This window comes from Carcharodon carcharias, chromosome 9 (genome assembly GCF_017639515.1).
Source record: "Carcharodon carcharias isolate sCarCar2 chromosome 9, sCarCar2.pri, whole genome shotgun sequence".
NCBI lineage: Eukaryota > Metazoa > Chordata > Chondrichthyes > Lamniformes > Lamnidae > Carcharodon > Carcharodon carcharias.
Genome location: NC_054475.1, coordinates 22,399,464 through 22,423,534, shown reverse-complemented (window position 1 = coordinate 22,423,534; position 24,071 = coordinate 22,399,464). Strand labels below are relative to the sequence as shown.

General features: G+C 39.9%; 1 protein-coding gene across 2 annotated transcripts; it reads left to right on the top strand.

Moving 5' to 3' along the window:
- Positions 1–1,325: 1,325 nt before the first annotated feature.
- LOC121282609 (specifically androgen-regulated gene protein-like) lies at positions 1,326–24,071 on the top strand. Of its 2 annotated transcripts, none has more exons than XM_041196382.1 (4): positions 1,326–1,508; positions 8,271–8,450; positions 17,155–17,359; positions 21,533–24,071. In XM_041196382.1, exons 1-4 carry the CDS (start codon positions 1,464–1,466, stop codon positions 22,951–22,953), a joined length of 1,851 nt encoding a protein of 616 aa, XP_041052316.1. In that variant the 5' UTR covers positions 1,326–1,463; the 3' UTR covers positions 22,954–24,071. The 2 variants fall into 2 exon arrangements, with proteins under 2 accessions (XP_041052316.1, XP_041052317.1); XM_041196383.1 differs by lacking the exon at positions 1,326–1,508 and adding an exon at positions 1,610–1,804.

Here is a 24,071-nt window from a genome sequence, read left to right as displayed (position 1 = left end):
CTGTGATTCCTAACAGACTTGCTTGGCACAATTGCATTTTCATTTACAGCACATAAGGAATTTAGTTTTAATTAAACATTAACAGGGTTTGTTAGATATTACACAAAATTTAACAGGGCAAGGAGTGACAGTGAGAGCATTAAATAAGAACTCCAGAACTAATGTTTATTCATTATCTATAGTTGAGAAGCACTCAAACACCATAATAATAAAAACAAAAAAACTGCGGATGCTGGAAATCCAAAACAAAAACAGAATTACCTGGAAAAACTCAGCAGGTCTGGCAGCATCGGCGGAGAAGAAAAGAGTTGACGTTTCGAGTCCTCATGACCCTTCAACAGAACAACAGTTCTGTTGAAGGGTCATGAGGACTCGAAACGTCAACTCTTTTCTTCTCCGCCGATGCTGCCAGACCTGCTGAGTTTTTCCAGGTAATTCTGTTTTTGTTTTACTCAAACACCATAGTTCAGCATGACGTCATCCTAACCAGTTAAGTAATCTGAAAAACCTTGCAAACTTTGATGAGAGATATAGAATTGTCTGTAATGAGAACTAAACACTCAATAAATCCACAGAGGTAGAGTGATTTGAGCTATAAAACTGGTTTGGATTCCATTGATTTTGGGTAGGTCATGATTGCTATGTATATAAAAAGAAATGTCATTGGATTCATGTTTACCACATGTCTTTTGCTGCACAGAGGCTTATTCAATAAAATTCCTGTCATTTGGCGTTTTTTGAAGTTCAACCTTTATAATTCTGCAGTTTGAGAAGTGATCTTATTGAAAGATATAGAATTCGGAGAGGACTTGCAGGGTAGATGGTATAGATTCCCCTGCTTCCCCGGTCGTAGCTTCAGAACGAGGTGTGTCACCCATTTAAGACCGCGAAGAGAAGGAATTTTTATCTCTCAAAGAATTGTGAATCCTTGGAATTCTTTACCCCAGAAAGTAACGGAAGGCGTATTGTTGAATCTATTCAAGGCTGAGATAGATTTTTGAACCAAAGGAGAATCGAGGGTTGTGGGAATGGGTGGGGAAATGGAGTTGCGGCCAAGCTCTGATCAATCATGATCTTATTGAATGGTGTAGCCGCCTCCAGGGGTCATAAGACCTCTTGCGATTTCTTGTTTCTCAATTGAAGGACATATGAATGAATTTCTGAGATTTTTGTTCCTGCCCTATTCAATTAACAAATGAAATGTTGCACCACTAGGTATATTAGGACTGTTTTAATGTTCTTCTTTCACATCCGTTTTAGAATGAGTAACGGTCTATACTTTGGGGCGGGGGGAGGGATCCCATTAATTCAAGAAAACATACGAATAGGCTGGCCACTTTTCTAAAGGGCAAAAGCTTATTGAACATTTCCTGGTAGAAAGAGGCGGCGCATTCTCATCTATCTCGCTAATGGAAAGCTACGACAAATTGATTCTTTGAGTAGCTGAACGAAGATGAAATCGGATGGATGAGACTTGGTGGGGAACGAGCCAAGTGTCTGTTTACAGGGTGAGTGAGAGGAATTCGATGGACAGGTTAAAAAAAAATTGAAGGAACCTGATTTGTCACGTGGGGAGAGAAACGAGGGCGGGGGGAAGTGGTATGTTCATTGCAGGTAGAAAGGCAGAGCAAAGCTTATTGGCTGGTGCGGAAGGGTGCATCTGAACCTGCAAAGGGCACATACTAACGACCAGCCACACTAAAACACGACAATTTACTGGAAGATAGAAAGATTAATCAGTTTCGAATTGTCACTGGGGCTCTGTCGAAATCCAACTGGATTAAGCGGAGTTGGCTATGTTCAGGTGAGTGAATGATTAAACGCGGGATCCCTTTTCAATGTCATTTAGGACACAAAAGACCGCTGTTGGTTGAAATTCTCAGATTTAGCTCGGACCTGAATGAAAGTATGCTAGTCTGCTGGGGTAAGTCTGGTAGAATAGAGGAACAGCCTTGTCCGCTTTACACCAAGGGAACTCATAACAATGGGAAACACGTTTTAAGATTTAGCAAAACTTTATAAAGTGCATCCCAGTCTGCACTATGCGTCGAAATAAGCTGCGGCTGTGTTTGACTGTTTGTTTGTGTGTTGATTGGTTCAAGGAAAGTTTGCCGTGATCCAAACCAGTTGGAGAAACTGGAGCTGGAAGAACTTTTCACGGGATTGTTGGTCTCGGAACCGATTGGTGTGTGTGTGTGTGTGTGTGTGGGTGGGTGGGGGGGGTTGGGGGTGTTAGTTTTTAATCCAATGGAACGAATTCCGGAGACTTTTGTAACTGATTTAGATCAGAACTACTATCCCTACCAACCAGTCAAATGTTTTCATCTACTTTCACAAGGAGTGATAGTTCCTTTGTTTTTTAAAAAAAAATTTCGTTATTTTCTGTTAAGAAATAATTGGGACGTTTTGAGTAATGTGGTGGGAAATGCCTGGAATGTTCCTAAATCATCCTGGGCCGTGAAAGTGGCCAAAGGTATTGGCCGGAGCCTTGTATCAATGCCAATACTTTGCTTCCAGTGTTTGTTTTTAAATAAATCTCCTATGCCGCATATATTCCGTTTGTGTATAATATCTAGTTTGATGAGCTGAATCTTATCCCCACCCACTGTCAACAACATCATATGACCTGTCTGAATAGGTTAAATGAATGCCACTCTTCCTGACTAACCTGATATTGCAGCAATAGTTTCGTCATTCTGTTTGCTAAAAATACAGTACTGTCTCCTTAGTGCATACCTGAGCATGTTTTGCTCTCTCTGTTACTGAGGTGTTGGCTGAAAGAAAAATGAGTGACATCTGACTCTGGGATAGACACGTTGAATAACCTCGCGTCATGGAGAAAGCATTTACTAAATGTTGGAATTGGAGTTCGGACCAAAAGCAAATGTCATAACTGACAACTCCCACGTGAAATATTCTCATTTTCTTTCTCTCTCTCTCTTTCTAATAAATATATCCCTTTATATGTTCTGCTAAAGCAATACAATTAGGGGATTGTTTTTGAGCTGAATTCCTTTCCCTGTTAATTGTCAATTTGTCAATTTTCAATATTCAAACTGTTAACACTATTAGTCTGATTAAATTCTAACAGTTCTTGGGGTTTATGAACAGGCTTTATGTACATTTCTAAAAACACAATTTGAGGAATGCACTAGTCCAGACAGCTTTGTTGTCTAGCTGATGCCAGGGCTCAGGGCATCTGCTCAGGGCAGCAGAGGAACTTGTGGGGGGTTCTAATGGTAATGGCCCATGTAGCTACCAATGACATAGGCAGGATAAGGAAGGAGGCTTTGAACAGTCAGCATGACAAGTTAGGCACCAAATTAAAAAGCAGAACCTCAAAGGTGGTAATTTATGGATTATTACCTAAACCATTTGCAAATTGGCATAGGACAAATAAGATTAGAGAAATGAATGTGCAGCTCAAAGACCGGTGTAGGAGAAGTGGGTTCCAGTTTGTGGAGCACTGGCACAAGTATTGGTGAAAATGGGATGGTCTATACCTGAACTGTGCTGGGACTGGTGTCCTCGGGAGCCACCGAACTAGGGAAGTAGAGAGGGTTTTAAACTGAATATTGGGGGCAAGGGATCAAATTTGGGAAGATGTGGTAAACCAACGAAGAGACAGGTATTTAATATGGGAAATGATAGACTGTGACAGGAAGGGACAGAGTATAAATCTAAGAGTAAATCAGCAGATGAGGCTAGACACTACAAAAATGATAAAACTAAAAGCTCTGTGTATCTAAGTGCACGTTGCATTCGAATCAAAACAGATGAACTGACAGCACAAATAGAAATAAATAAGTACAATCTGATAGCCATTACAGAGACATGGCTACAGGATGACATAGATTGGGACCTGAATATTGAAGGGAGTGTGACGTTTAGAAAGGACAGGAAGTTAGGAAAAGGTGAAGGAGTGGCTCTGTTAATTAATGATAGGTCATTCCTCTCTCATGTGCTAATACTAAGTTCAGGAAACCAGGGTGTAGAAGTGGTTTTGGTTGAGGTGAGGAATGATCAAGGCAAGAAGTCCTTGTGGGAGTGGTGTACAGGCCCCCTAATTGTAACTGCACAGCAGGACAGAGCATAAAAGAAGAGATAATGGGAGCTTGCCAGAAAGGTACAGCGATAACCATGAGGGATTTTAATCTACATATAGTATGGAAAGATCAGATGGGCAAAGGTCATGTAATTGAGGAGTTCATAGAATGTTTTTGGGATACTTTCTTAGATCAGCACATTCTGGAGCCAATCAGAGAGCAGGCTATACTAGACCTGCTATTGAGCAATGAGATGGGATTAATTGATAATCTTCTAGTGAAGGCGCTGTGGGGTAGCAGCGATTGTAATATGATTGAAATTTACATTCATTTTGAGGGAGAAACAAGTGCGTCCAAGGCTAGTATTTTAAACTTTAAGGGCAGTTTTGAGGGCATGAAAGCTGAGCTAGCTAAAGTGAACTGGCAAATGAATTTAAGGGATATATCAATAGAAATTCTGTGGCAAATACTTAAAGGGATATTTCAATATACACATAATATATACATTCCAATGAGAAATAAAGATCCCAAGGGGAGGGCCCTTTAAGTTCAAGACAGTATCAAACTTAAAGAAAAAGCATATAATTATGTAAAGACGGGTGGCAGGTCAGAAGATTGGAAAGAATATAAAGAACAGCAAAGAATGACAAAAAGATTAATGAGGAGGGAAAAATTAGAGTATGAGAGAAAGCTAGCTAATAATATAAAGATGGATATTAAGAGTGTCTATGGATATTTAAATAAGACTTAACAAAGTGAGCATTGGCCCAATAGAGAATGCATCTGGGGAATTGATAATGGAAAGTAGGGAGATGGTGGATGAATTAACAGGTACTTTGCTTTGGTCTTCACTATAGTGGACACAACACCCCAAAAATAGCTGTAAATCAGGAAATGGGAGGGAGGAACTTGGGAAAATTACAATAACCAGGGAAGTGGTATCAAGCAAATTGTTGGGGTTGTGGGCTGACAAACCTCCAGGTCCAGACAAACTCCATCCTAAAGTCTTGAAAGATATGGCTAGTGAAGTAGTTAATGCACTGTTTTTAATTTTCCAAAATTCCCTAGATACGGGGAAGGTTCCATTAGATTGGAAAATAGCAAATATAACTCCTCTTATTCGAAAAGGGAGGAGACAAAGGAAACTATAGGCCAGTTATCTTAACATCTGTCATAGGGAAAATGTTAGAAACTATTGTTAAAGATGCTATAGCAGGGCACTTAGAAAAATTCAAGGCAATCAGGCAGTCGACATGGTTTTGTAAAAGGGAAATCGTGTTGAACTAATTTATTGGAGTTCTTTGAAGGAGTCACATGTGCTGTGGATAAAGAGGAACCAGTGGATGTACTGTACTTAGATCTCCAGAAGGCATTTGATAAAGTGCCACATCAAAGGTTATTGCAGAAAATAAGGGGTAACATATTGGCATGGATAGAAGATTGGCTAGCTAACAGCAAGTAGAGAGTTGGCATAAATGGGTCTGTTTCTGGTTGGCAGGATGAGACGAGTGGTGTGCCACAGGGATCAGTGCTGGGGCCTCAACTTTTCACAGTTTATATAAATGATTTGGTTAAAGGGACCGAAGGGATGGTTGCTAAATTTGCTGATGAGACAAAGATAGGTAGGAAAGTAAATTGTGAAGAGGATGTAAGGAGGCTACAAAGTGACAGGTTAAGGGATTGGGCAGAGATCTGGCAAATGGAGTATAATGTGGGCAAATATGAAATTCTTCATTTTAGCAGGAAGAATGAAAATGAAGCTTGTTATCTAAATGGTGAGAGATTGGGGAGCTCTTGAGATTCAGAGGGATCTGGGTGTCCTAATGCATAAATCACAATGTTAGTATGCAGGTACAGCAGGTAATTAGGAAAACTAATAGAATGTTATCATTTATTGTGAGGGGAATTGATTACAAAAGTAAGAGAGGTTATGCTTCAGTTGTACAGGGTATTGGTGAGAACACATCTGGAGTATTGTGTACAGTACTGGAAAAAGATCTAAATGCATTAGAAGCAGTTCAGAGAAGGTTTGCAAGACTAATACCAGGAATGGGCAGGTTGTCCTATGGGAAAAGGCTGGACAAGTTAGGCTTGTATCCATTGGAATTTAGAAGACTAAGAGGCCACTTAATTGAAACCTTTAAGATCCTGAGGGGTCTTGATAGGGTGGGTATGGAAAGGATGTTTCCTCTTGTGGGAAAATCTAGAACTAGAGATCACTTTAAAAATAAGGGGTCGCTTGTTTAAGACAGATGAGGAGAAATTTTTTCTCTCAGATGGCTGAGAGTCTTTGGAACTCTCTTCCTGAAAAGGGTGGTGGAAGCAGAGTCTTTGAATATTTTTTTAAGGGAGAGCTTGATAGATTCTTGAGTAACAAAGGGATGAAAGGTGATTGGGGGTAGACAGGAATGTGGGGTTGAGGTTGCATTCAGATCAGCCATGATCTTATTGAATAGTGGAACAGGCTTGAGGGACTGAGTGGCCTACTCTTGCTCCTAATTCATATGTTCATATGTGCCACCATCTGACTCTCCTGCTTATGCCAAGCAGGCATCCATCACATGCCAGATATCATACTTTGCATCTGTAACAATGTAATTTAAGGAGAAAGGTCGTTTATTGTTCAGAGCCCTTTTTATTCTATATAATTTGCTGATGTGAGTTTATTTAATTTAGCTGTAATTTTGAGACCTGGTCCTTTTCAGCAGAATAAAGCATTGGTGCATAGTTCATTGTCAAAATAAGCCTACCATTTATTTATGCACAAATGCTGCAACAACTTTAAGTGAGGACAGATGTGTGATTAAATTTGGAAATCCAAAGGTTACTGTTGAGATGTCTGTCATTTTAAGTGCTCAACCATTCGTGGCTGAGCCTTTGGCTGCCAAGGCCCGGCCCCTGGAATTCCCCCTCTAAACTTCACCACCTCCCTAACACTCTGGCCTCCTTTAAGAAGCTCCTTAAAGCTCCTATCCCGTTGACCAAGTTTTTGGCCATCTGCCATAATTTCCCCTTTATGAGGCTTAATGTCAAATTTCGTTTTATAATGCTCTGATGCAACACCTTGACGTTTTATTATGTTAACAAGTGCGATTTAAATACTATTAAGTTGTTGTGATTAGCTTTGTGAAAGTGGCATATTGCTTTCTGGCTCCTCAATGAAATGCATTGAGGTTGCGAAGCTGCTGAATTTGCATGGTACATTAACTAAATTCCTCACTGGTTTAGAATTTGAGGTACTGCTGTTTTGGAGTTATTTTTAAATTTTCATATACTAAATTAAACAATACAAAGTGCTGGAAATACTCAGCAGGTTTGGCAGCATTTGTGGAGAGAAATAGTCAATTTTGAGTCAAATATGACTCTTAACCCTGAACAGTCTACTTCTAAAACAGGTCTTCTGAAGAAGAATCATCTTCAACTGGATGTTAACTCCCTTTCTTTCTTCACAGATGCTGCCAGACCTGAGTATTTCCAGTGCTTTCCTTTTTTATTTCAGCTTTCCAGCATCTGCAGTATTTTGCTTGAAAACTAAATTTTAAGCTTAGATTATCTGTCAGATTCTTTTAAGAATGTGTTAATTATTAGTTACTGTCAGTTAAGCTTTTTGGCACTGACCATTTCACTATTACAAGTGGGGAGTCTCATTCCTTCTGGTTTTAGTTGTTTGATATTTTAAGTGTTTGAAATTTAAATAACTTTCTTTCTTCTGTCTCAATGCAATTTCTCTCTATACGTGATTTGGAATTAAGTTCGCCCACTCTGGTTTACACTCCCTTGTCCATTCTTGCACTGCTTATTCACAATGCTTCAGTCTAATTATGATGATACGCAGTTGCTTACCCTGTTCACCCAGGCCCCAGATGCCCTGTTTCCCTTGCTGTGCCATTATTAGCTTGCACTTCCTGCAATTTGTAGCACAAAATATTGACAATTAAACACACAACTTTAAATAATGCTGGACGCTGTTAGCTTCATTCCTACAGTAAATTATACCCTGTTGTATTCCATGGCATAATGCACCTGATCGCTTAGAGCAGGGTGATACCAGATTTACTACACTGGCCACAGGAGGTGTGTTAGGTCATCACATGATGTTATCTTGGCTTTTTTTACAGCAAGTTTTAAGTAATGTGATTTTATGGAGTATATTGTGACACAGTGTATTACATTTTACAATGATTAGCATTTTCTTGTTTGCTAATTGCCTTTCTCTGATTACAGTCTCTATTGGATTTTTCTGCTTCTCCCCAATTTACATCTTTGGCTGAACTCATCCCATTAAGAAGGCCCCGTGTAATGCCCACAAGTGATACGTGGGCTGGACAATCTCCCATGGATTCCATTACCAGTGTTGGTATTGATGGAAGCTGCAACAATGTAGCAAGCAGTAACTCTACTTTTGTAAGTCTTTCATATTTTAATTAGAGGTAGCAATTTTTCCAGTTGGATCTGGTGATCAGACGAAACAAGTTAATCTGATGCTGTCTACTTCAGGACTTTTTTTTAAAAAATCACACAGTAGACTGAACAATTCTCACTAATATTTTCTTTGGTAGTTTTTAGGTTTTTGGTAAGGGTATATTTTACCTAATTTGAAAGATGGAATTTATGTCAGTACTTTGTCAGTAGCAAACTAATATCTTGATCACTTTTTCAGAATTTAGAACGCATTAATGCAAATGTGGGAAGAAATCAAAAGTTTCATCTAAGCATAACTATAGGTTGTGACTTTATCAATGAGCTGTCCTATTAACCGTTTTCATAAAGTCTGAATTATCCTAAAATGTCTCACTGCATTGTTAATTGATATAATGGGTCACCTCCCTGTGTCATTGAACAAGTAATGTCATTGATAAAAAGTAGTTTTGGTTGATAAATGAGAACTTAAATATTTAATCCTTTAAATATATTTTGACTGTAGTGAAATTTGAACGTTGTGCATCCATTCCCAATTCTGGATTCATTAAAATTAAACCTGTGTAATTGCCGAATGAAACCTTTCACTGAATTTAATTGTTTTTTTTTTCTGGTGAGGGTGCTTATTTCCTAGTCATGTATGGCATGTTATGTTTTATCTTGCAATTGCATTTTGGGTCCCCGAAGACAAAATAGTGAAAAAAAAAACTTAAAGTTTTGAATAGCGTAATAGCTTGTTGCATTGACCAACAACTATAAAGGGCAGGGAACAGGGTTTTTGATATCCATAAAAGGTTTCAAATCTCCTTTTGTGGTTTACGGCTTCCAAATTCTGACTAGGTTAGTTGTGTAACTCATCACCACCTACATATCTCATTGCAGAGGAAAAAGCCTCGAGTGTTTCATCAGCACCAGGTTTAATATGGCACTATACTGCATTGCAGAACCAATGCATAATTTTGTGAAGTGAAGGACAACGCTTCAACCCCTTCCATTCTTCCCCTCTTCCAAGTTGACCTTGACACCTATGCAATGACACTGAGCAAAAGGCAGGCCTCCCCATTTGAGGGAAGGGAAGGAGATAGATCAGAAAAGTTGAGGACAAGGCATTGTTAGGCTACTCTTGCAAACTTGCCAATAAATAGTTCCAGAACTGAGTTGGAGGCAGTTAGGAAATAGGTGGTCATCTTTTGTTCAAAGGATAAGCTAGCCATCTTTCCAAATAGATCATAGCTTGTTGCCTATCTTGGATGTTATGGAAGATTTGACTGGAAAAGCTTTTATTTTAATCATATAAGCTTTCAATCAGTTGTGATGGGGCACCATTTTTAATCACTATATAACTGATGTGAAACAATTGGCCAGATTTGACAGTTTATAAGCCAGTATACTGGATCCATACATCTTATGAAATGCAACTGAAGACATTTTATGTAGCATTTCTTTAAATTCCAGTATTCTATAAATTTTAATACCAAAGTTTGGACTGCAAACTTATTAATGTTTTACCAATGAAATATACATTCATGAATTCAAACTTAAGCACAAATAATCACGTCAAAAGTGACACTGGAGTGTTGTTTCCTGTGGTTTTTATTTTGACTCATAGCGAGATCATATTTTTGTGCATATGTTATGAAGATGGTCGTGGATTTCAAGTACCAAAAGCATTTCTGCCCAAATGGTTAAATTAGTGAATATTGTTTTGGTTTCATGCAAGAAATGGAGTTGGGACTAATTGGATAGCTCTTTGCAAGAGCCAGCACAAGCATAATGGGTTGAATGACCTCCTCCTTCTGTGCTGTATGATTCATCATAACCAATCAGTGTATGAAACAGAGTGCTTGGGAAGTCACAAGTTTCCTTGCTCATGTTGGGAGTAGGTGTGGTTATTTTTGTGATAGCATTTCTAAGCAAGTTAAAAATGGAATCCTGTTAGATAATATCTGTTTTCATTTGTTTACATGAAAGATGTTAGAACATCCTGTAGATTTAGTTTTTTGAACAATTGGCAATCTCTTGCCTTTTGATCATTACTTCTACCCGAAGAATGTAGAAGAAAATGCTTTTAATGACCTTTCAAATCACTGAAACTAGTAATTCCAGTTAGAAATTACATTTGCAGATTAAGTGTGTTTCACCTCTGGTCCACTGCTGGGTCAGTTTTTGCAGATTAAATAGCTTTGGGTTCATCACAATAAATAAAAGTGTGCAGCAGCCTGCATTTACATTAGCAAGTTCCACTTGGGGAATGCAGTAACTTAAAATTTAGCCACCAACCTGAATTGCACTCGGTTTTTGCATTGTATTGGGCCATTGGGGATCAATTTTCAAAGAGCCTACTCTTTTTTATGTTTCTATTGTGAATAGAATCTCATGTATTTATAAAATAGTTGATTCCAATAAAAAGATCACAGCAACATACATCTATAATTTTGTGACTACTGATTCCTAATATTGACTCAAATCAATGGAGTTGGGGCAAAACTAATAGTGACACTGGACAAATTGTATTTATGGCATTAGTGAACATTTTACCAATACACTTGTTCTATGTTAAATGTTAAACCATGCACCCACATGTTTTGTAACATAAATGCTCCAGTTCAGTCACGATGGAACAATGTATATTTAGGCAAAATAGGAGGAATAAGCTGATATGTCACACTTCTAGTCAAGAATCTTGATAAACTACTGCAGACAATGGCAGTTAGTGATCTTTTTGAAAGGTGTGATGCATACTATAGCCTCTTACTTGCTGCACCCCCAGCTGAACACTTATTATTTTCATACCATGACGGAGGACAGACTACAGACTAATTTGTATTCACTTGAGTATAGAAGGTTGGGGGGGATCTAACTGAGGTGTTTCAAAAATAAAGGATTTGATGGATGGTTCTAATTTCCCCCCGGTGGTGAAGTTCAGAACAAGGGGACATAACCTTATTGTTGGAGTTGGGGGCCATTCAGGGATTAGATTCAGAAGGACTTCTTCATTCTAAAGGTAGTCTTGTGTGGAACTATCCCGCTTCACCCACCATCTCCACCAGCACCCCCTACCCCACACACTCCAAAAATGCTACTAGGGCTAGAACATTTAAAATCTCAAAATTGAGAGTGATAAATGTTTGTTAGGCAGGAGTAGTAAGGGACATGGCATCAAAACAGATAAATAGAGATAATTGATTGTTGAACAGGCTCAAGGGACTGAGGGCTTATTCCAATTCCTGTGTTCTTCTCAAAGTTCAAGAGGAAAACCCTCTTTATTGTAGATTATGTACAATACTACTATTGGCTGAGACTGCAGCTATTTTCCATTTATATCCTTGTCTCCTTAAGCAATCTGAAATTGTCTAACCAAAATATTTTGTTACTGTGGTTACCAAGTTCTCCTTGCATGTGTAATATCTTTATTTTGAGCGCTGCATGTTTTCAAGTAAAAACATAACAGATTTAAATGTTAATTTTTTTTGCAAATTCATTAATTGTTAATAAAGCTTAACTAATGAAACAAAACCTGGATGGTAAAGTGTTTAGATTAGGAAAGTCTGTGACAATTGTAGGTGAGGCACTACCTTGCCTGCCGAGCCACCATTTGCTATTAACTAATAATGTACAATGTCAGAAGATTTCTTCCTCTTGCATCAAAAGATATATTCAAATCCTAGGATCATTGTTGGATTTCAGTAGTTGAAGGTTTGAATGACAAAATAATGTGTTAAAATAAACACAAGTTTACCAGGACATAACATAAGGATTAATAAATCAGTATGGCAGCGAAGGAGGCTATTCAGCCATTGGGTTCATGCTGGCTCTCTGTAGAGCAATGCAGTCAGTCCCATTCCCATACTCTATCACTGTACTCCTGCCAGTTTATTTCCTTTAAGTCCCTATCCACTTCCTTTTTTTGAAAACGTTGATCGTCTCCCTCACAGGCTGTAAGTCGTTTCATTTAAAAAAAATTTGTTCCTCGCATCATTCCCCATCTTTCCTCTCTTTCTCTCCCCCCCAACCCAGCAAGCCTTAAGTCTGTTTCCTGGACCCCTTGTGCCATCAGCTAATGGGAGCAGCTTTCTTTGTCCACCTTATTTTAAAGTGGTCATAATCCTGTGCAACACTCTCCAATCTCCCCTCACCTCCTTTGCTCTTCCTTAATGAGTACTTTGTATCAGTATTTACTATGTATTATAGACTTGCCCAGCTCCTCTAGACTTATATCACACTTTGTCCCTAATAGACTCCTCCCTGTCTCTTACTGCTTCATTATTTACATGCTGGGAGAGAAGATTTTTGAGTTCATTTTTGTTAACTGCCATTCAATTCTCTCTTTGCTAGTCACGTTCTCTGCTTCTCTTCCCCTCTCAACTTATTGTATTTGGCCTGGTTCTTCTGGCTTAAAGAATTCACCTGACATGCATCACACAGCTTTCTTCTTGTTTCATATTGTCCATCTCTCTTGTCATTCAAGGAGCCCTGGCTTTGGTTCCCCTTTTGTTTGGTTTCCCACTATTCTGCTGAAAGTCTATATGAAATATATTGAAAGTTGTAAAATTCCAAGAAGATTACATTTATGGAACAGTTGGAAAGAGGGAGAGAGAGACTTCTTGCACAGGAAGTGATTATGCTAACCTTTTTATTTCCTTGGTGGACAACGCCAATGCTCGCAGCCCTATGTTTAAGGGATTGACGAACCACATGTCCGAGCAACCTCAATATTGAGCTCGGGTTGTGAAGAGATAGTATTATGACATCATTGGGTTACGCTATTATATAGCTACAGGAAGCAACTTCTTAGAGTGCCTGACAGAATAAGGCAACATCCTAAATTTAATAATTGCATTATGATGAAACACAAGATGTTCTGAGTGGAACACATGAAACTGATTGGAAACCCAATAAAGATGGGGCAGAGGTTTCTATCTGTTGGGTGGGTGGGCCCGACCCAATCTCCGGTGGGTGGGGAGCTGATCCCTGCCTGCGATTGGGGCCGCACCGCCACTTTATGTGGGCGGGCCAATTAAGGCCTGTCCAGCGTGACGTCTGGCGCTCCCTGTGCAGGTGGGGGATGGATTCCCTAAAAGTGAGTGCGCTCTTTCACACGAGCGCACATCTCCCTGATGCTAAGTGCAGCCTCGGGGAGATCACTTCCACTTTGAAAAATATTAAAAATACGAAAAAGAAAATTCCCTAACATGTCCTCCTCATGTGACAATGTCACATGAGATGGGACATGTTCATAATTTACAAAAAAACTTTTAAAATTTTTAACACCCTACATGAGACCTCATCTCGCCTGTAGATGAGGTTTCATGTTTTTTTCTATTTGCCGCCGGGGCTCCTGGTCGACCCGCCGACCTTAAGGTTGGACGGGCAGGTCCTTTAATTGGTTAAATGTTCCTGTCAATGGCCTCAATTGGCCATTGACAGGCCGGCGGGCACACAGCTGATTTTGCTGCGCCCCCGCCTTCCTGAAAACTTAAATGAGCCGCGATGACGTCGGGGGTTCTGCCTGATGTCATCCCGCGTTGTTTTATGCGTCGGTGAGTGAGCCCCGCCCCCTGCTCGCTGACGGCAAAACTCTGCCCATGGTACTGTCTCAATTTACCTTTTGTTTGGTTTCCCACTATTCTGCTGAAAGTCTATATGAAATATATTGAAAGTTGTAAAATTCTATAAAGAATACATTTATGGAACAGTTGGAAAGAGGGGGAGAGAGACTTCTTGCACAGGAAGTGATGATGCTAACCCTTTTATTTCCTTGGTGGACAACGCCAATGCTCGCAGCCCTATGTTTAAGGGAATAAACCGTACTATGTTCTCTGTAGTTATTCAGATTGCTTTCCATAATGATACAGGAACATGGCTAGAATATATGTAGTGGTGCATATTTTTGTTTGCAATCTTTGAACTATCAATCTGAGCATGATAATCTCTAATATTATCTCGTAAAAGCCCTTGTGCACCTTCCGCATGCCTGCAGTTGTGAGTATCTGCCTTTTCTTCCTATTGCCAGCTGGTGCCAGAGTTTTTTTTTGTCAAAACACTTTTGAGGTTTAAAATTTCTGAAACAAAACTGAATATTTTGCAAAGGATGAAGAAACTTCTGTTGGGCTATAGTTCCAGGTGGTCTGCATATATGTAAACATTTTGGAGCATTAAAGAATCTTGAAGACAATGTTTAATTTGGAGGTGGGGTTATTTATAAGGCTGGTGAGATGGTGATATTTACTTCCAATAGCTAACAGACAAATACTTTGGCCCATATAAGTATGTGAGCCTAGTTAGTGCCACCTTTTTCATGCTAGATTTACCAATGTTTGGGAAATGCCCTTTCCATCTGTTTGCAGGAACAAAGGATGATGGGCCCTGAGAAAAGGCCAAACTCCAACAAGTCAGCATCTGTGTTTAATCTGCTAATCTGGGGTTTTAATTGTGCCATTTGGGTGTGAGCTCTGTACATGCCCAGATACAAAAAATGGGCAAAACTGCATGACAAAGGGGTTTAAATATTTACATAGCAAGTTTGGCTCCATGTTGAAGTTGTACTCCATGTACTGTTGGAACAAAATGGTGTGCCCTGATCCCTCTGGGAAGAAACTGCCGCTTAACTTGGTTGAGATGGGCTCTGATTAAATTTACTCTGCCAGTTTAGTAGTGTTGTGAAACAAAACTAGTTTTGGCACCAATGTTAACTTGCAACATTAATGCACCCTCTTCCCAGGCTTAGTGTATGAACACCTCACTAGCATCACTACTTTATGGGGAAAATTTTCTCCCCCTCGGGTGGGCTAGTCAGCGAGCACAGAGCTGATCGCCACCTCCAATTAGCTGTGCACTGCCATTTTACGTGGGTGGGCCAATTAAGGCCAGCCCAGTGTGACGTGTACCCGGTAGCGCTACCTGTGCGGGCAGGAGGAAGAGGGAGAATCGGAGCCTGCGCTCTTTCACGCATGCGCACGAAAGATCCACAGAAATCTGTGCCTCAGAGATTAAACTGAATTTGAAACTTCACAATAAAAATAAGTTTAAAATCATTTACACGTGTCCCCTCATGTGACAGCGTCACATGAGCTGGGACATGTTTATCAAATCCAAAACAAAAACAGAATTACCTGGAAAAACTCAGCAGGTCTGGCAGCATCGGCGGAGAAGAAAAGAGTTGACGTTTCGAGTCCTCATGACCCTTCGACAGTTCTGTCGAAGGGTCATGAGGACTCGAAACGTCAACTCTTTTCTTCTCCGCCGATGCTGCCAGACCTGCTGAGTTTTTCCAGATAATTCTGTTTTTGTTTTGGATTTCCAGCATCCGCAGTTTTTTTGTTTTTATCTCCATGTTTATCAAATGTTTAATAAATATTAAGTTTAATAAACGCTTCATGAAACCTCATCCCGCCTGTGGCTGAGGTTTCATGAAAAATGCGAAGGCCGCCTGGGCTCTTTGCCTGCCCGCCAACCTTAAGGTTGGATGCACAGCCCTGTCAAATTGGTTAATTAGTTTATTATTGGCCTTTAATAGGCCTTTAACAGCTCGGTGGGTGCACAGCCGACTCTGGTACGTGCCTTCCGAATGGAAGGTCGGAATGACACACGGTGAGGTCAGGACACACGCCCGACGTCACTGCGTGTCATTTTACGTGCTGATGTACGGGGCCCACACTTGCATGACAAATAGAAGATTCTGGTCTATGTTTTCTTTGGGATTTGTAAACAGCTTGCATGCCCTCCCTCAAACATGATCTGGGCAATTGATTGTTTTATGTCAGCATTTATACTGGCAGGATTGAAGGTGGGGGATAATATTTAGGCTACACAAGCTAATGAATTAGGGAATTACAAATATGCTAAATTTGATGGGTGGGTAAAGATTAACTAGCCTATCAAAACCTGCCCTGCACCATGATGGCTGAACCATCTTGTTCAACTTTTCCTTCGACAAAATTAACTCAAAGGAATTCTCTTATTTTCCATATTTACATGGGAGAATTTCTATTGCTCCATGGTACTTGATCATCCCTGACCACACGAATGATTATGACCAGTGAATATATGTACAGGGATAACACGTATGAGGTTTCAGATTCTCCATTCTGAAATAATATTAGAGATTTCTAAAAAGTTTGACACCTTAAATTTCTACTAATCTTTGTATGGTGGTGGAATTAGTTAATGTTGTGGAATGTCATCAACATACAGCAATACATTTTCGGAACCACCACCCTCTATGGATGTTTGGGTTTGCTCTGCTGCTTGATTGCAATATTGGATTAAACCAATTTAAAACAGTCATGGCTCAGAGGAGGTGGAATGTGAGGGATGTTTGTCCTTTCCTTGGATTGAAAGTCAGCCCATTGGTGCAAAAGATGGATGTGGAATTAAAATATAGGACTATAAATCATCAAGACAAGTAATCAGAGCTCGATAATAAAGTTTCATTGCTCCCAATTTGGATACTATTTGTATATGAGAGTTGGCGTTAAAATGTAAGAGGTCCTTTATAATGAGCAGAGGTCGGCTGTTTGTCTTGTGAATAGCAGCCATTCATAAAGCCAGTTTTGGTCAGTGTAGGTTAGTACTTTTGATTCCTGATTCTCAAATTTCAGACTTGCTAAAACAACATTCCAGGTGCACTTGTGGCTTTCTCTTGCAGAGCACAATGGAACTAAATGTTTGCACTGATTTCTTTCAACAGAGCGATGAGCACTTGGACTATCTCTCGGCAGAAGAGCGGGAATGTCTCATGTTTCTTGAAGAAACAATTGATTCATTAGATACTGAAGAAAACAATGGGGTTTCCACTGATAAATTGGAACGAACTGAACAATCCACGAAAATTGGGAGTATGCGTGAAAAATCTACCCTGCCACACCTTGAATTAGCATATAGTCAAAATCCAGGTAAGACTCTGGAGATTGATTAAATAGTTTATGTTCTTACTTTTATCCACAGTGAAGATTTATGTATGTTTGAAACAAGGGAAGAAACATATAGTTCTAGGAGGAAACAGGCCAGTGCGACTAGATTAGTACCAGCAAAAGATGGTGCAGGCCCAATGGGCTGAATGGCCTCCTTTTTGTACTTTTATACCATAGATATAGGTATTTAAATAATTTGATGGACCCGGATCCCATGCCCTGGAGTAATAACACCTGATAATTGTAAACATTGTCTTCTTTTAACCACACAATAGGTGAGGCACAGATGAATCCTTCCTGGTTAATTTTGTTTGCAGTACAGATAGCTGATGCAGACAACTTGAATAACCTCCTTGACGTGAATAGATAAAGGGAAATAAGATATGCTATAAAATAATTACTTTTGATATTGCATTTGTCAGTGGATTCCTGGTTTTCCCCCTTCGCCATTAAGATTCTGCTCCTTGACTAATATCCTATTTTTATATAATGACTCATCAACCACAGTTCCCTCTTTTGCTGATGATTCCACTCTGCAACTTCCTTTTTAGTTCAGATGCCTTGGTTTTGACAACTTTCAGTTCTTGCAAGATAGTGACTCAATTATAACTTTACCATTACCTTCAATGCGGCAAATAAAATCCTGCTTCTCTTGCAGGTTTTTAACCATTTTGGTTGCAATTTTTATCCTTGGCCTTTTTATCTCTCACTGACGTTTGTGACCTTCCATTCCCTTCATGTTTGAACAAAGTTTCTTAAAGATAATTTTCTGTCTTAGCATCTCAGCCTCTTGAAATTCCAAGCTTTGTAAGCAATTCCCTCCTCTCCAAATGGTCCTCTGCAGAAGACTCACAGTTCATTGCTAACTCCAGCTTTAACTTAGACCTTTGTCTGTTGGCTGTAAATTAGTTTCCTTTGAGTCAGGTTGTGGGTTAAAGTCCCACTCCAGTATCGAGGCTAACACTCCAGTAGGGTACTGAGGGAGTGCTGCAAAGGTCAAAGGTGTGCTGCTTTTAGAATGTGATATTAAATTGAGGGTCTGTCTGCCACCATAGGTGGATGTAAAAGATCCGATGGCTCTATTTTGAGGAAGAGAAGGGGAGTTCTCCCTGTTACCTTGGTCTTGACTGATACAGATTATATGATCATCTCATTACTGTTTGTGGGAGCTTGCTATGCACAAATTGGCTGTCACATTTCCCACATTGCCAGAGTAACCACACTTCAAAAGTATTTTGTCTTCTTTCTTCCTTCATTCATTCATGTGGTGTGAGCGTTGCTGGCGAGGCCACCATTTATTGTGCATCCCTATTTGTTCTTGAGAAGATGGTGCTGAGCCGCTTGTTGAACTGTTGCAGTCTATAGGGTACAGATACACTGCTGTTAGGAAGATGGCTCTACGATTTTGACACACTAACTGTAAAGGAATGGCAGTTATGGTTCTAAGTCAGGATGGTTTGTGGCTTGGAGGGGAATTTGCAAATGGTGGTGTTCACATGTACCTATTGCCCTTGTGGTAGAGGTCAAGGGTTTGGAAGATGCTGCTGAAGGAGGCTTGTTAAGTTGCTGCAGTGCATCTTCTGTCTGGTACACACTCCTGCCACTGTGCATCAGTGGTGCAGGAAGTGAATGTTTAAGATGGTGAATAATGCGCTGATCAAGTGAACTGCTTTGTCCTGGATGATATCGAGTTTCTTGAGTGTTGTTTGAGCCACACTTATCCAGGCAAGTGGAGAATATTCCATCACACTCAAGAACTTGAACTTTTTTTAGATGGTTGAAGGGCTTTGGAGAGAGTCAGGCGTTGAGTTACTCACTGTTCAATTCCTAGTCTCTGATCTGCTCTTGTAGCCACAATATTTACATGACTGGTCCAGTTCAGTTTCTAATTGAGGGAATTCAACAATGGTAATGCTGTTGAGTGTCAAGGGGTGATGGTTGGATTCTCTTTTTTTTCATTTACAGGATGTGGGTGTCAGCATTTATTGCCCATCCCTAATTGCCCTTGAGGTGGTGGTGAGCTGCCTTCTTGAACCACTACAGCCCCTGTGGTGTAGGTACACCCACAGTGCTGTTAGGGAGGTGCAAATGTTAATTGCCACTTATCAGCCTAAGCTTGAATGTTGTCCTGGTCTTGCTGCATATGGAAATGGACTGCTTCAGTATCTGAGGAGTCATGAATGGTGCCAGTATTGTAGCCTTACTATGGCCAGAGCTTTTTCTGGAGCACAAGTCTTCAGTACAGCAGCCAGGATGTTGTCGGGGGCTGTTGCTTTTGTATCCACTGCCTTCAGCCATTTCTTGATGATAAAGTTGTGAATCAATTTTGCTGAAGACTGGTGTCTGGTGCTGAGGGCCTCAGGAGATAGATTATCCATTCAGCATTTCTGGTTGAAAATGGTGGCAAATGCTTTAGCCTTGCCTTTTGGACCTGGCATGCTGGGCTTTGCTATCTTGAGGATGGGGATAATTGTGAAGCTTTCTCTTCCAGTTCATTGTTTAATTGTCTTCCACCATTCATGTCTGGATGTGGCAGGACTGTAATTCTGAGCTTGTGGGATCACAGTTCTGTCTGTCGAATGGTGCTGGTCCTGTAGTTTCACCAGATTAGTGCCTTATTTTTTTGGTATGCCTGGTGCTGCTCCTGACATGCTCTCCAACTCTTTAGTTAACCAGGGAGCTCCCTGGCTTGACGGCAATGATAGAGTCAGAGACATGCCAGGTCATGTGGTTACAGATTGTGTTTAAATATTGATCCCAGTTGTGAGCTGCAAGATTTGTTCTGAATCTATCCCATTTAGCACTCTGGTAGTGTCACAACACGATGGAAGGAGTCCTACTGTTCATGCGGTAGACTTTGCAGGGCCAAAGAAAAATGCTGTGCTTTTTTTAAATTTTCAGTGCCTATATCAATGCTGGGTGATCCATCCAGTTTTGTTCTTTAACTGAGTGACTAGCCAAGCCAATACAGAAGGCAGTCAAGAGTTAATCACATTGCTGTGGGTTTGGAGGCACATTAAGCTAGACTTGGGTCAGGATGACAGATTTCCTTTATATTGAAGGAATTTGCCCTAAAAACACTTTGAAATGTCAGTCATGAAAGGTGATCTGTAAATGCAAATTTATTTTTTTAGTTACCTCCCACTTCCAAGTTTGTTCCTCTGCTTTTTTTTTTACCTCCCTTCACCTCACCCCACTCCACCGCCCCGCCCCATTTCATTCTACTCTCCGTCCCAATGTGAGTCCTTCTGTCTGCTTCCCCGAACCCCAGGTCTCCTAATGTACCAGTTGTAATACCACCAGCTGCTTCTGCTCACTCCAAACCCTTCCTTTCATTCCCTCCATGCCTTTTAAGTAGGCATATTGATTGCCTTTTTTTTAAATAAAAAAGGGCCTATTCGATCCCAGTTTATATTAAGGAATAATTACTCAATTGAACAGTGTCTACTTTTAATGTGAAATAAATGCAACTTTGCACAAATTAACAATTTAAAGCAATAGAAGGAGTGCCAAAAGAGGATTTCAATCTCAAAATTTTGCGAGTAATCGGAGGAAGAAGACATTTAAAATTAAATTGATAAGCTATACAATGATATATGAATTGATAAGATTATATAATGCATGAATGGGGTCTATTTTTATTCCTTTCAAATTTTAGTATTTTTAACTGTGATCAATGGAGCAGCGATTGACTTGTCTATGTATAAATTTTTAATCGTTGTGTTGCAGGCATTTGTGTCAAAAAATGCAATTGTATAAAACCTTAATTTGTGTTGGTTTTTCCTGACTGCAACTGGAATTTACAATCTCCTTCAATCTTCCACTGTCATCAACTGAAGTCTAAGAAGCCTGAGTGAAAGTGTAATTGTTGTAAATAGACACGAAAGACAGGCTAGATAAAACATTGCTGTGCTTCAGCAACCATGTGGTGAATTGCATGGTGTAATGCCCCTGCCTTAATAAAAAGGGAATAAAATGTTTAACGTTGCTAAACTCCTAATAGTTTTTGTCCAAATCCTAACAGATATTTTTGAAATGGTTGTGTTGCATTTCCCTCTGGTTTTGGATTTTTGTAGAATTGTTGACACTTATTTTAATTCCCTGAATTATTGTGGCCCTGCTAATTTTATTTTTGTGTTTTTTATTCCTTAATAGAACCTGATGGAAAAATCCCAGAGGCAGTTTCACCAAATAACAAAAGCAACACTGATTCCATGTCCCCACAGATGCTGCAAGCAAAATCTGGAACATATAAAATCCCACGGGCTGTTTCACCAAAGAGCAATAAGAGCAGCACTGATACCACATCCCCACAGATGGTGCGAGCCAACTTTGGAGCAAATACTCTGCCTAAATATAACCCAAAGCCTAGCACTGAAAGCAAAAGCACACTATCCGGTCGGGTATCAGAATCCAGCAGAAGTCCTTTTTTCTCCAGAGATACTAGACAAAGATCCCATACTGCAACAGTTCAGCATCAGTTGGAGGGACCCAAAGATGAAAAGGCCAAGCTAGGTCCTCCCACTGCCCCTAAACCCCGGAAACTGCCATCCAACATAATCCTGAAAAGCTTCCAGAAGAACGATGGTCCAATGGTATCTACTACAAACTCTCAGAATGGCTTCAAGGTACCAAAAGGTGCTCCACGAAACAATGGGTATAATTTATCTAGGGATAACAGCACTGAAGGAGAAGTGCAACAGGTCCGAATGGAAGCTTTGACCAAGCTAGGCTTGCTGTCAGAACCAGATGGCCAGAAAAGCAACTCTGCAAGTTCTCAAAGCCTGAAAACAGAGCCAACATCCATCATTCAGACAGCCACAGTTGATAACGAAATAAAAACCAACCAATCAGAAGTGACAGTGAAGGACAATAAAACAAACAGCCTGAAACATCCAAGTATTCGAGTTAGTCCTTCTTTGAACCATTCAGCTGCCGTTTCTCTTGACCCTGGCATGAATGGCACTGCAAATATGACCATGGGGAATGTGAATAAAACACAGTTGGGTTCCACAAAATCGAGCAGCTTAAAAAGGTTTACCACAACTGGTGTAAACATTCCTCCAACTGTGAGCCTAGGGTCTGCCCGAAACAGCTCAGCCACCACTGCTCTTAATCCTGGCACAAGCAGCACACTCCCTATTGCCAGAAGATCAACAAATGTAAGTGAAGGACAAGTGAAAAATATAAACACAGCACAATGGCAATTGGGTGCCACAAAGGCGAGCAGCTTAAAGAGGTTTGGCACAGCCAGTGACAATAACCAACCCACTTTGTATTCTGGTATTACTCAAAACACTTCAGGAGCAGGAGCAACTGGTCTGAGCAAATACATTAGGCCCAGACCTGTGTCAGTATGCTCTGAAAAAGATTTGTCAGACAGGCACGGATCTACATTAGAGGCTCTATCACCTGATAAACCAGCACGGAGGTCCTTTCCAATAAAGATAAACCATATTTCAGCCAAATTTCAGAAATCTCCACCAAAGGGGCTTAATGTGCAAGTTACACCACAGAGGCCAACCAATAAAGACCACAAAGAAGCATTGAGAAAACTTGGCCTTCTGAAAGAGTAAAAAGTTTAGAAGTCTGCACAAGATCCCTTGGACTTGAGGCAATTCCACTGACTTGCCTGAAGGAAATGTACCCAAAATGGACAATAACAACTAACTGCCATTCTACACGAAGCCATAGAGAAAACGCACTGCAATCTCCAGTATGGATATGAAGCTGTAGAGTCAGAATTTGGTTAAATATATCAATTTAAAATGTGCAGTCTTATTTTGTGCATATAGTTAAATGAATATAACAGTTGTAAATTTTCCACCTTGGGACACAATTATTTTTTTCGCCTTTAACCTCAAATCTGTCTGAGACATGTCTGGTATACAAAGCAGGTCATCTTTCTGCCTCATCTAGTTTTCAATGTTATATGTGTGTCCAGGATTGTGCACCCCATCCCCCTATCCAAAATTTGGTTCTTCCCCCTACGGTGTAGACGTAACAACTGAAATTTGATTAGAGATTCTATTATCATGACAGCCTATTTATTCTAGTTGATGGAAGTGATTTCATTATTCCTCTGAGGAGGTGCTTTACAGACGCGAGGCGTTGGCTCTGTATCTCTTGCCATAGATGATGTCGGACCAGCTGAGTTCTCCCTGCATTTTCCATTTTTGATTCGGATTTCCAGCATCTGCAGCATTTGCTTTTTTATTCCATTATTTTTACCTATATGTGACAAAAGACTTCTTTCTGAATGTGGCTTGCAGTAGAAATGACAGTTTCAAACACTCTCTTTTAGAACAGTGACTTAAAATATGGCTGTTGTTCAAAGAAGGAATTTTAGTTTTTATTGCAAACATTGTTTTAATTATGATACTTTAAATGTATAATTATACAATGCACTCAATTATTTTATATGTGAAATGTTCCATATAAGTACTTGTTTTTGCATCTGCTTAAATTTCCAGCTGAACATCCTACTTCACAATTTTGTAATAAATCCCATATATTGTACTATTAAACCTATTTAAAAGTTAGCTTTAGTTCTGGCTAAAGTAATTGTTGTGTATCAACATCAAACCTCGCATGTATTAAGACTTCGGTTAAATATTTGTAAATGAACTATTAACTTGTTCTTTTGAATAGTGTGCCATGAATGTTGAATAAAAAAAAGCATTATTTTCCAAAA